Consider the following 13,807-nt stretch of genomic DNA (forward strand, 5'->3'; position numbering starts at 1 on the left):
TGTTTGAAGATATCAACAGCACAGAGGACAGTGTTCATGAATACAGAAGCCCCTGCTCTATCAGCACACAAGTCAGATCTTCCACCCAGCATAGAAAAGTTTAAGGCATTGTGTTTGTAAAAACACAAACCAAAGAACAACACAATTTTGAACTCATTTCTTGAAAAGCACCAGACAAAATCACAAGAAATCAGAAGTTAACAGCTTTTCCTCTTCCTCCTTCTGCAGGAGAGGAAAAAAAAAAAAACTTCTATTTCATGGACACTTACCTTTTTTTGATACAAATACATCATCACTGAACCTTGTATGACTTCTTGTGACTACATAAGAACATTAAAATTATGCATCAGGAAATGTAAAGAGCTAACAGGAGGCCTTGAAGGTAATAAAAATGAATATTTCAACAGTCTTCAGCAAAAAGAAGGTAAAATAAATACATTACTGTACCTGGTGTGGATAGGCATCTCCTGAACCCATTTGTCTTTTGTTCTGGTCAAAAATAATCCAGAGCTGACTATCAAATTCAGATTCATACAACAATTCACAAAGAAGTGGACAGCTTGGAGTTACTTCTCCACTCTTAGGCTATTAAAAGAAAGGTAAAAGCATTTAATCTACTACAGAATAAAACACGTACAATCCTTAGATACATATTCAAAAAGATAACTGTAGCATGTTTCAAGCAACAGTAGCTTTTAAAGTGGATCAAATCAGAATTTTGACTGTAGGGAGCCTAGAGTGTGACTCCAGACCTCCTTTCTGAGAGAAAGCTAGTTAAAATTATGACCTGATTAAAGAAAACATGATGTGTTTAATAACTTTAAACATAACCCTTACCTGATGGAAGTTATAGGTCAAAATCATCTCATACAGTTGACGATTATTTGGTAAAATATCTCTGGATCCCAAAGGTTTTATTTTTGCACTCACTGGTCTGCAGTTAAACAACAAAAAGTTCTCTTGAGAAACATCCTCTATCAAAATTTGTCTTGCTTAAGTAGAAGCATGTTCTGAGATACAACTGAATTCAGCACATGCCATAATATCTCATATATTGTAACTATCCAAGCAGCATTAATTCCTCAGTTAAAATTAATGTCAGTCCAAAAAACAAAGTTTAGTGACACTACAGACACTGCCAGAAAATAAAAAGGAAAATAATGCAGTAGGCATGTCCAAATGCTCAAAATTAAAGGCCATTAAGTTTAAGAGAAAAAAAAATCAGGTTACATTTCTAGTATCCATGCTGAAATCAATACTTGTCTTCAAAACTGATTAACGGCACTGCAATTAGAAGACAGAACAATTGATAATTCCTTTTTATAGAAGGTTGTGTCTTCAGAGAATGTAAGAAGCCTTAAAGTAATTTGAGTAGTAACACAGAAAAAAGTACACTACAGAGTGTGTTTATTAAATCAGACACACTTGGGAAAAGCAGTCAAAAGTTCAGGGCAGCCAAGCATTTTAGACCTTAAACATCAAAAAATGTAAACAAAATAATAATGATATAGGAAAAAAATCTAAGCTTCAGAGATAAAAAATAGCAGAATCAGGGTGGTCTGGCACCATTTAAGTTTACCTTTCTTTTATTAAATGAGATAACCTCTAACTACATGATGAGAATTTGTCTCTAAGGTTCTGCCAGCTCTTTCACTGTCCAAGGGCACAGACCAGCCACCCATTAAGATATAGTGCTGGGTCAGACCACAAGTCTGCTTAACCCAAGTTTCCTAGTCTGGCAGACACTGGATAGACTGCTGACAGAAGTCTTAAGAACTGAGTAATACCACATATGACATGATATGTCTCCCTAACATTCACCCTGCCTCCAAGCACTTGAAACAAGAGACAGAATGAAAAGCCATTCAGTAATTCTCTCTGTCATGACTCATTAGCTCATTCAAGAGATACTACTCCTGCCTTGATTTAAATACATAAGTATTTATCCATAGTTTACTTAATTGCAGTTCATTTACTGTCAGATGAGGGAGTAAAGAGCACATCCATTTTTCCAACCAAGAATAAGGCAAATATTAAGGCACTGTATTATTACCTCATTTACAGCACATCAAATGGATTATTTCTGAATCTAACATTAGGTGATATGTTCATTAAACTCCTGGCAATTCCAATTAGTCAATTCCAGTTACAAGTACCCAAGAGCACAAGACAGAGCTAAAAGTCTCCACTCACAGGACCAAATAATGGAAAACTTCAGATTACTGACCACTGTGAAATTACCTCAAAAGTATCACTTTATCCTTCTGAAGTGGGCAGCTTTAATCACTGCTGCACTGTCTAGAAATTTTCCAGCAAAATTCTTTCCCTAAATCAGCATGTGTTGAACTAACAAGGTAAACACAGTTTTCCCCAAAAAATCTGCACCAGATTCTACAAAAATAGTTTAAATCAAGCAAGACAGAGACGATGGCTTTCCCAGGCCAAAATTTGGCAGGATCCCAAGCAGCTGTTTAGGAAAAAAAAAAAAAAACAAGCCAAAAAAAAACCCCAACAAAACAAAATGAAAAAAACAAAACAACAAATAGTAGCACATAATAACTCCAATACCTCTAAAAATTTTTTTTCTTTAGATATTAAAGTACCTTTTACATCTAAGTGTCTGGAAGCAGTGGAATATCTTTGTAAATTTTTCTTCTTTCAAATTAGTTTAAGGAAAGTAATTTGTCTTGAAAGTCACCACAAAGAAGAGAATGCTGACGAATTGACTGATGCTGACAAATTAATTGATGCTTGCAAAGCTACTTTGAATTTGACAAGAATATTTTTGTAATCCTGAATTTCACTGCTAATGTGTTACTATTTTAACTCTACATATGAGCAGTTTTCCCAGTCTCTCAAAACAGTTCCCCAGAAACTCTACCTGAGTGTTTGAACCCAGCTTTTCAGATTTATGCATGGAGCAATATCTTCATATTTCAACAGGGACTGAACATCAAACCGTACGATGCCTTCTGAAGCGTGCTAGAAGAAGAGTACACAACAATTATGTTTGTGCACTTACAACAGCAGATGAGGACCATCTATCATGATCCTCAAAAATACAACATAAGCTGTAGTTATTCATACTTTAGCAAGTAATAGTGTGTCATTTTGAAAGCGTCACAAGTGCATCTCTATTTTACAACAGCAGATAATACTGGGACTTGCAAAACTTATATAAATAAAACTTAAGCTTCACTTGCTCATCTTTTCATTTCCTAATTTAAATACTTTGTACAGAACTAGTAAGTCATACTACAGGCAAGACTGCATTTGTTTGTGCATTTAGGATGATTTACCTTAAATATGTAATTCAATATATACAATATAGAATATTAAAAAAAGTATTTTATGGTGCTTCCTAGGACTATTATTACAGAATAGATTAACTCTGAAAAAGAGAAACAATACTGCATACATAGACTTGATTATGGGCAAAATAATTCAAAAAGTTTATTTCCAACAGTATCCCATGACAAAGGCACTAGTATGTGACCACTATTGGAATTTATTTTATGGAAGTTACTGGTGCTCAAAAAGGAACATCAAGACTATTTGCATTCTCTTATTTTTCAGTGTCCATTGTTCATTTGGTACAATCCTGCTGGGCTGGGGGCAGCTTCTGTGCACACCATCACAAACAGCTCTTTCTTTTTCTGTTCTACCAGTTCAAGACCTGGTACCTTGACACACTACCCACTCTTTCTTCCTCAGTTTATTCAGCTCTCAGAGGCTGAATACATCCAAATTCACTCACAGGAGAGCTACAATTTGCTCTGGCCTTTAGCTGAAAGAAAGGCAGGAGCCAAGACAGACTGGCATGCTGCTGCTTCATGCAGGTACCAGCTCTCAGAGAGCACTCTCCTCCCTCAGGGAGGCAGTGCCAAGCCAAGGCTGCATAGGACAGCAAAGAACACAGGACCAAGACACAGCACTCTAGATGTCACACTAACATTTTAAGCAACTTTTTCAATCCTTAGTATCACAGACCATTAGGAATCATTACACTGCCCCACCCGCTGAACCTTCAACTGCCCTAAATGATGACTCAAGCCAATCCCCACATCTAAACAGAACACTGAATAGAAAATAAATTTTAAGGAAATTTTACTCTGAATATGGTATACAGAGTGCTGTTGTTTTAGAAATGGTAGCTTAGATATTTCATTACAAGAACTGTGGTCCCAGCAAAGTTTATTTACATAAACCACTTGGTAAGCATATTTCTATTTTCAGCCTTTTACTATGTTTTATGCACTGGTGTTGAGTTTAGATTTTTTGTTTGGGTTTTTTTTTTCCTTTCTTTTTTCACTAGTGGTTTATAATGAAAAGGCATAGAAAAAAATCACAAATAATGGTAACTGGCATTTCTCTGGAACTGAACTCCAACTTAACAACTTTTAAGAGAGAACATGAATGTCTCATGTACAAAAATACTTTCACTGTTTCTAAATTCAGGCAATAAGGAAGAAAAGCTGGTTTTATTCTGGGAAACCAAAGGATTTCACAGTAATTCAATATAAGCACTCTGGAAAACTTACCATGTTTAGCTGAGGAGCACCACAAAGTACACCATGGAAGGAAATAGTGTAATTAATGCTAACATCACTAAGGCTTGCCCACCACCGAGCAACACAAAATTCAATGGTTTTTCCAGCCTGGGAAAGAAAAGCACAAAGTTAGACTCCAGTTCCCATCTTCCTCTTCTATTGACCCCAGCCTCCCAAAACCCAACAAAAACAAAAAGGACTGGAGTACAACTCAAAAAAGACTTCTTATGTCCAGTTTACTCCAATTGTACAGATTTTTAGAGTACCAAGTAAGACATTATACTTGGTTCAGAAAACATAAGACAATTTCAACAAAACAGCATGATTGAAAAATGCTTCAAAACAAGGAGTGCCAGGGTACACCCTACAGAGGAAAGTACTGCTTTTAAATGTTCTGTCTTCTATTTTTATCCCCCAAACTAGGCAGACAGGTTAGTTCATAGATCAGTTTCATGTGTGTCCCCTAAAAAATATGCATTAAAAAAAGAAATCTCACTCACTCCCTAAGTAAGATGACACAAAACTTGAGATGTTTGAGTTAGTTTTGTTTTTGCCTGGTTGGTGGGGTCTTTTGGGTTTTTCTTTTTTTGGTTTTTAAATAACATGACAAAATAATGTGTCAATGGGACCAACATAGCTTATGGTCCTCCACCAGAGGGTAAGGGACTGAATTGCAGAGAAATTATAACTACTCTTTGGCATTAGAGGTATACAATTAAACCTAAATCCCTGAACTGCTAGTTCATTCCCTGTTTTGGACTCTTTGAGCTAGCATTATCCAAGCTAAGACTCCTGTACCTGGGATGTATGAATGTGAGCCAGGCAGTTACCTCTGGCTTCAAGACAAAGGTGTCCCAGACTACTGCATTAATCACTAAAGGCAAAATATGCTAACTATCCAACAAGGCATAGCTCCTATTTGAAAGGGAAACAAACTGCTCTGCATGAACAAGTACAAACAAATTACAGAGATTAACATGTATTATATTACTAAATAGCTCAGAAACATTAGCAAGCTGTTAGAGATCTTTTCAAAACTGAAAATCAGTTGCACTGACTACTGCAATAAACACAAAAAGTCTTGGGTTTGTGGGGTTTTTTTTAGGAAATAAAATCCCAAAAAAGTTGTTAAACTGCAGTGATACATTATTTTATTTACCCCACCCTAAGGTAACTTACTAAGACAGGAAATGCTTCAATCACTGAGCCTTTTTCTGGTAAGGATGAAAATTTGTAGAACTCATGACTTCTGTATGCTTTTTGCTTCACAAGTTGAACAGCATGAAGCACAAACTTGGCAGTCACATCAGCTGAACATGAACACACTGTCACTTCTAGATTAAAGAAAAAGAAACTTAGTCTGAAGACACAAGAATTTTAGAAGAAAAGCAGAGAAACATTACTTTTACAAGCAAATTGCAATTTAAGAAGTTACGCAGTACCCAAAGTGGCTCCACATGTGAAAAATGCTTATACATCAGTTAATTTCAAAAGCTCTTTCAGGTTAAAGGAAAACTAGCTAAGTTCAGAGGATGGTTAAAGAGAAATAAATCTCAATTAAACAGTCAAAATTAATCAGATAGTACAGATGAATCACCTGTATAGGACAGATTGCTAAATTGCAAATTAAGAGTCCTATCACTAACTTCAGTCCGAATGAAAGATTTTTGAAAGGACTATTGTTTAGTAATCTCACACAGAAAGACAAAGGAAAAAAAATCCCTTTTTTCCCTTCTTGCAAAATTATGAGCTTTTTACCCATTGTGAAAATCACATTTTCCTCAGTTATGACTTCCTTCAACACTACATCCATACACCTTAAAAACTAGGTAAGCCTCAGACAGTGATACTTTTCCATAAACATGGGGCATTCCTCCAGGCATAGGCAACCACTTTAGAATGTTATTGGCTGGTTTCTTTAAGACTTAGAATCAAGATCCTACTATACCAAAAACCATGAAATAACTCAAAATTACTCATCTAAGAGGTTAAAAATCAAACAAATGTTTACATATTCATGGGCCAAAACCCCTCCAGTATTTATTCAGGCAGAACTCAAAATTATTTAAAACCAACTTTGTCAAGTCTGACAGATGCAATTTTTTATTTAGGTAATGTGGTCATTTTCCTTACCAGCCCATGTAGCTCCCTGGGGAACATCAATGAAGTGCCTTCGGATCTGACCAGGTTTAAAATGAACATCTGTGTATGTCAGGTCATAGCTTGATGATTCATCTACTCTGTATGTCAAAAGGAAACACAAATAGTAGTTAAACAAGCTGTGAAGCAAATTTTTGAAGGATTTTTAAATGCAAAAATACTCCAAAAGTGTGTACAATGAGGATATTTAGTCTTTAACACCAATTATATTAATCCTACTAATACAGAATCTGGCAGTACAGCATTTCAAAAAGATTCAGCTCCACCACATTCAAAATGTCAGCTCCACCACACAATGTAAATACCATCCCAAAAATTACAGTGACTAAACAGAAATATCATAAAATCCTCATTTTCAGTGGATCTGTTTTTCCTGGCCGAGCGAATTGCCACTGAAGTGAGCTAAGGTATGGAAGTAGCAATATTTCCATGAATGAATGAGAGAACAGTTACTTTGTCTTTCCCCCTCAGGGCAGATTGTCCACCAAACAGGTTTAAAATATTCTCCTTCCTTATCAACATCACTTAAGTCTTATTTTTAACCATAAAAATGGTTAAAAATTTGATGGGCACCATACCAACTCTAAACTCACTGTATTAAGTCATGATCAAAGACTATCCCAATGTATACAAGGGCCCAATAATGCCCTCTGGCTCTATGTACTCTAGTTCCCAGGCAGAAATGAAAAACCAAACTCCAGCTGACCTACACATATGAACAGTACATTGATTGATAATTTGGTCAACAAGCCAGAGGGCATCTGTATGCTGATAAAACAGGAAGCTGCTGCCACTGTGGCTAAGCCCAGCAGGACACATTGTTGTCATGACCAAACTATTAAAAAATGTCACAACTGCATAAGCCTGCTGTAAGAATTTTTTCAGGTTTTTGTAGAAACTCTCAAGAGTTTTGGATTTACTCACCTTGTTGGTATAACAACAGTGATTGGAACTCTGAATAAAGGGCCTGCATTAGGCATTGCTGTATCATATCCACACACCTAACAAAATAAAATACAACAACTCAATCTTTGGTCAAAATCAAACTATAGAAGACAACATTCAACTTAAACCAGTTGCAAAGTATTTTGAATCTTTGTAGTTGTCACCGAGGAGAAAATGTCATTCAAGCACTGTCACCCTAGAAACAGTAAAATACCGACAATCACTGAGGAAAAAGAAAATATTTTTCCCATTTTGACTCATTTCACCAGAGGGAAAAAACTTAATCAATAGTTATTCATTTGGCTTATGTTTACTATATGCTCCTACTTTTCAAACAGAGATACTCAAAGTTCTACAGGCATGTGCTACATGTGCAACATTGTATAGCCCAACAATTGCTGAACCCTGGCTTCAGTCTGTATAGACTAAAATACATTGTAGCACTACTTTATGTTCTGTAAAGCTCAAAGATTTTATTTCCTTAAATATCATTTCCATAAAAAGTTCATAGAGACCCCATAAGGACACACAAGGGCACAGAGTGCTCAGAACACCAGTACTTCCATACCTCTGTATAATGTACTCCTCCATTCAGGCCACGTGGATCCACACGAATATTTATGTGTCGACACTGGTTCATGAGTTCTAAATGACTAGGACACTGGACCCACGGTGCATTAGAAGTCAAAGCTAAATGAAGCTGGAGAGATATTCTTTCTGTGTTTTCTGTCAGTAAACAAATTATAAAATCAATTCAGTAACACAAACATGTGCACAGAATCCACTGTGACAGCATTTGCCATTAAAATACGCACATTGGTAAAATATAATAGGAACCAATTTCTTAGAGCCCCTGGATCTCTGATTCTGCACAAAGGGAGTGTTCTTTATTACTTCTTTTAACTTGACAAAAAAAGAACAGCAACAGTAGGCAGTAAAAGAAAGGTGGTATCCAGCTTTGAAATTCCTCTCCCCTGAAACAGTCAACCCTGACAAAGCCAAAGGCAGGCTGCTAAGCAAGGCTTCAGTTACCCACAACATAGTCTGGAAGCAGGCATAAACTTCCTTCTACAGATAAACTGTCACCTAATGCAGAGAAATACAATAAAAAGCAATCACACTGATTCTGAACGCTATGCTAATTACCAAACTACATTATAAAGCATACTAAGCAAGAGGTAATGTCTACTAAAATTACTATGATAATCTAGTCAGATTTTGCAAACAATCTGGCAGATTCTGCAAATTAGCTTTTATGCCAAAAACGCTATGCATTAAGGCACAGCTTCCAGAAAAGCATCCAGAGCAGTTAAAATGTTGAAATGTTTTAGTTATCAGCAGCTTCCTCCCACTCAAAAAATTAATGACACTTTGCAATTTCTTTTTTCTGTTTTAGTCCTAATTAATTTTATCTTAATTTTCAGACATTTCATCATATCTAGATTAAGCAGAGAAAATAACACTCTATTATAAGTACAGCAGAAGCAATAAAAGCTTGAAGAGAGCTTCAACAGACAAACTGAGCCATCAGCCTCCCTAAACTCTTATTTAGAGTTTCTCAAACTCAGTCTGGTTGAAGACACCAGACACAGCACAGAAATAACTAGGGAAAACAGCTACCAGGGAAAACTAGGGAAACAACACCTATGCACCAGTGCCAGTCATTCATTGCAAATTCCTGTTTTTAGATTGCTTATTTCCTGCAGAAGTTTAGTGAACAATTATTTTGTGCCACGTTAAATTTATAATGCACTGACTGCAATGTAAGCCGTCAAGCAATTAAGTTATTCAGAGTCAGTAACCTGCCCTAATTCATACCCTTTCTGCCCCTAAATAAACTCATCCCTTTGTCACATGCCAACCTTCTTGATGACCACTGGTTTCAGGAAAGGAATACACTCATTAACAAGCTCTCACACAGCTCCCTTTCTAAATACAACATAATTCAGTCTCAGTGAGTTCCAATTTTTATTAAATAAAGCAGGGCAAAAGGGTTTGCAGAAAAAAAGGTTAAACCTTATTTTCATCTGCACAACTTATTTTTACCCTTTTAGTAATAAAAACCATATAAATTCCTGTACTGCCCTTCTAAATCTAATCCATAGAAATTCCTGTATTGCCCTTCTAAATTCTAAATCTAGAATTTATAGTCTTTAAATAACTGAGAAACTAATTTCTGGGTAAGTGGTCTCATCTTTAGAACAATTATCAACCTTCACCAAAAGTTATCTACAACACAAACCCTGAAGTTCTGTAATTTCATGAAACATCAGGGATCTATGGTTACTCTTTTTGTTTCTCCAAAGCCTCACCAACGTGACTTTAAATTTCTACAGAACAAAGAGAACTCTTTTTTTCAGTGAGAGAAAGCATTGAAGCAAGTCTCCCCAAACAACATGAAAGCCCTGCATGTAAGTCTGAGGTTGAAAAGGAAAAGTTGTTTATTTTGCATATCTTCCTTGACCATGAAACTATGGTTACACTGACTCCTTTTACAGTACAGACTCCTATCACTCATCATATCACAGCTTTTTGTGTCAAGTTGACATTTGGATTTCTCTGCACCTCCACCTACTAAAGCTCTTTCCTACCTGTATTCTCAGGAAAGACAGGCTCTATGCCAACCCCATGATCAGATGGTGCCACTATCTGGGCTGGATCTCTGAGGTAGATTCCACGGTTGCTGCCGACAGTAACTGTGAAGCCGATGTTACTTGTGAATGATGAATTCTGAATGAGGTAGTCATAGGCTTTATCAACCTGTTAGAAAGAGCAAGTTCTAAATTAACAAATTTCAACTTAATAGCAATTTATGCATATTCTCTTCAATATGAAATGTTTAGCAAGCACAGTAAGAAACAGTGAAGTACCTCACATGCTATCTGAGCAACATGCAATTGCACGACACTCAGTACAGAAAATGAGGCAATTTTCGCAGTCTGCAATGGCCACAGAGAGCCAGAAAGCCAAGAACATTTGAAAAAACAAACAAGGCCAAGTCTCCTCTGCTACAAATACACAAAAAGATTCCTATTCAGACATTACACTGAAGAAGAGGACTTCAAGGCCCAAACCTACTATTCTAATTTAGGTGACTTTTTCGTAGGTGGAGCAACACTAGTTAAAACATTTAAAATTTTTATACTATAAGAAGCTGAGCAATTAACAAAAATGGCAATGGAATACCCATGCAAGTCTCGTATATTGATACAAAGTAAAAGAATCAGGTCATGAAATCCAGCTCTGGGTTTAAGTACATGAGATGTCACAATCAACTCACATAAAAAATTCATATCCCTGTTTTAAAAAGACACCTCTCCACCTCACTTGTTATTTTACTGACTACAAAAATCTTAAATTCTCTTCTACTTGACAGCAAGGTACCTTCACCAGTGAAGATTAGGGCACTCTCCTTTGAGACAAGTGGACATACAACACCTCGTCTCCAAGATCAATTCTAATCACATTTTAGCACGTGATTTAATCATAGGCTACTAAAACACCAAGTATGATTGGTGCATTCTATTTTTTATTTGATATGGCTACAACCACTGCTGCCTTCTGTATCAAACTCAGCATTATAGATGTGCTTAATAGGCATTACCTACTAGGTTCTAGCATCTCCATAACTTGAATTTTGGACTAAGCATTTAATAGCTGACATTTTGAAGCACAAGAAAAAAATCTTAGTACTTCTATTAGACTAGGACAGGAGTGACTGTAGGCAATAACCAGGCCCAGCTGTGTAAGAACATAAGCTAATGCATAGGGAGACAGTCAGTATGCCTTTACCATACACAGGATCACATCACAGATTTCCAAACGACTCTGAAGCCCACAAGAAACAATGAGCACTCAGACTGTTCAGTGCAGACCTGCAGCAAAGTCATTGTACAACTGCAGCTGTACTTCTCTGTGAACCAGTGTGGGTATCTGTTTCCACTGCCCAGAACTTACAGTCCCAGCTTTGTCTGGACAGAACAAGTTCAGCTGTCTCTGACAATACTTAAAAACATTTTTGGACATTAGTACAGAATCTAGGTGCCCATGTGGTGCCTAAATCCACATGTGGGTAACAAAAACCTACATGCCACTTTTATGTCCATGTATCTTTTTGATCAGCCTAAGAATGTGTCCAGTTATCACATTTATTTTACAGTAACTGCATGCTGAAACTGGAAGAACCTTCTCATTCCTCCTCCCCTCCCACTACATTCCCTTCCTCTTCCCCAGTGAGATTTGAGAATCAAGTAGCATGGAACAAACTGAGTGAGATCACCTCAAAAGCTGTTCTGGCTGTTTTGTGGGTTAGTTTTTCACCAGCAGTTATTTATATTATACTGGGGTTTTTTTGCTTTCAAATACCTGAATAATACCATGTCCTTGTGCAAATACTTCTATGTTTTCAGCTTTCACTGCAGTATTTTCTAATGCTCTTCTGACAGAATGAACAGTGTAATGAACATTATTAGCTTTAAGTCCTGAAATAAAAAATAAGTGTTACTAGATACAACAAAATATTTGAAAGTGACAGCATGTTTTTAAGAGGAAAAAGTATCTAACCTCTTTTAGATGATGCATCTATGTTTAACATTGTAGCACTTTACCTGACAACACTAGCGCAATGCCTCCACACGCATTGGGAGAAGACATGGATGTGCCATTCATGAGCTGTGTTCCTCGCAGAGTCCAGTTTGGAACTGAAGCAATAGCACCTCCTGGGGCACTGATACTCACTCCAAGGGCTCCATCAGTGCTAGCATTAAAAAGCAATGGTTAAAACACCTTTTTTTTTCACAATTTAAGATAAAGTTATCAGTACATTTAAAAAAAAATCGCTTTAGAGAATACTCACTGCATTTTACTTCAATAAATCCATTAACCCATTAAACCTAAGAAAAAGCATGACACCAACTAACAATTTAAAATGTCATGTTAATCATCAGCTGTGCCTGTTTCACAGTGAGAGGTTTCTAAATTTTCCACTCCTTCAATATTCTCCACCAGGCTTGAGTTTAGCCAGCAGAATACTTTCTGGGATTTGAATTACAAAATGCACACAAACCAACCTATTAAACACTTCAATACATAAATTCATATTCCACATAGCCTATTCAATGGCTATTACTTCTCAAGAATAATAGTAAAAGGAGGAGGAAGGCTAGAAAAGATCCAAAACCTAGACTTCTAATTTTGCATGCTGATAGTTCACTACCAGGTTAAGTTTTGAATTTACAAGCCTGAGACAAGAGGCCAAGGGGAGAACACATAAAAAGTAATGTCAAGATGTAGGTCAGGATCAGCTGGGCCTGATCCCTAAACTCCACTTCTTCTTTCACGCATATTTAAGAACAGAGGAACTGTGTGCCTACAGCACAGTTAGAATAACATCTAGTCTTCAACTCTGTAAGCCAGATGTGCTCCATCTTTCTTGCTCTGGATAGACAAAAATTGCACTACTTGAATAAGGACAGCCCTGTGCCTGAGCTATTTAGTTCTGTAGAGAGGCAGGATATTTTAGGGTGCTTATATCCCACACTAACAGCTTCATATATCTAAAATCCATCTGAAATCAGAATATTCCAAGTATGAAATGGCAATGTGACATTTGGACATATTTTATAAACCCATAAAAAGGTTCTGCATCCCAACACCTTGGGACAAGCAGTGCACAGCACATCTGCCTGAAAGCCTCTACTGCTTACTGGGACAGACTGATCCCTACACCAAGACTGCTCTAGCAAACCTAAGGAACTCTCCTGTCATCTGCATACTGCACCCTAAACAAGGAGAATCCTCCTTCGGCCAGACTTGGCCTTTCAGCTGGCTATTTTACAGGGCACAGTGACTAAGCACACAAAAAGTGATATGTGTGTGCGTGTGTGTGTGTCTATCAACATTAATTATAAATCAATCTTCCTTTCTCAGCTGAGGGCAGAGAGCACACTTCTCTTCTCCCTACACAAAACACGACAATCCTTCATCGTAAGATTCTTGAAACGATATACTTGCTGGTAAATATAAACACCAGAACAGCTAGAGAACAATTCCAAAGTCTAAACATAAGCAAGAACTCAAGAAAAGATGTTACTATTGTTTTTGTTTGTCTATCACATTACTATCAGATGCTTCTGAGAAATAAAGTAAAAACT

At 36.8% G+C, this 13,807-nt stretch overlaps 1 protein-coding gene across 2 annotated transcripts in view; it reads right to left on the reverse strand.

Moving 5' to 3' along the window:
- The window catches only part of TPP2 (tripeptidyl peptidase 2), a 49,276-nt gene that overhangs the window by 19,735 nt on the left and 15,734 nt on the right, over positions 1–13,807 (reverse strand). For both annotated transcript variants that reach the window (XM_058045190.1, XM_058045188.1), the window contains exons 11-21: positions 12,263–12,411; positions 12,021–12,136; positions 10,247–10,415; positions 8,224–8,381; positions 7,635–7,711; positions 6,684–6,790; positions 5,730–5,884; positions 4,542–4,658; positions 2,882–2,982; positions 838–934; positions 448–585 (exon numbers count right to left, since the gene is read on the reverse strand). In XM_058045190.1, the coding sequence (XP_057901173.1) occupies positions 448–585; positions 838–934; positions 2,882–2,982; positions 4,542–4,658; positions 5,730–5,884; positions 6,684–6,790; positions 7,635–7,711; positions 8,224–8,381; positions 10,247–10,415; positions 12,021–12,136; positions 12,263–12,411 (1,384 nt within the window). The remainder of the gene's footprint in view (positions 1–447; positions 586–837; positions 935–2,881; positions 2,983–4,541; positions 4,659–5,729; positions 5,885–6,683; positions 6,791–7,634; positions 7,712–8,223; positions 8,382–10,246; positions 10,416–12,020; positions 12,137–12,262; positions 12,412–13,807) is intronic.

This window comes from Melospiza georgiana, chromosome 2, assembly GCF_028018845.1.
Source record: "Melospiza georgiana isolate bMelGeo1 chromosome 2, bMelGeo1.pri, whole genome shotgun sequence".
NCBI classification, from domain to species: domain Eukaryota; kingdom Metazoa; phylum Chordata; class Aves; order Passeriformes; family Passerellidae; genus Melospiza; species Melospiza georgiana.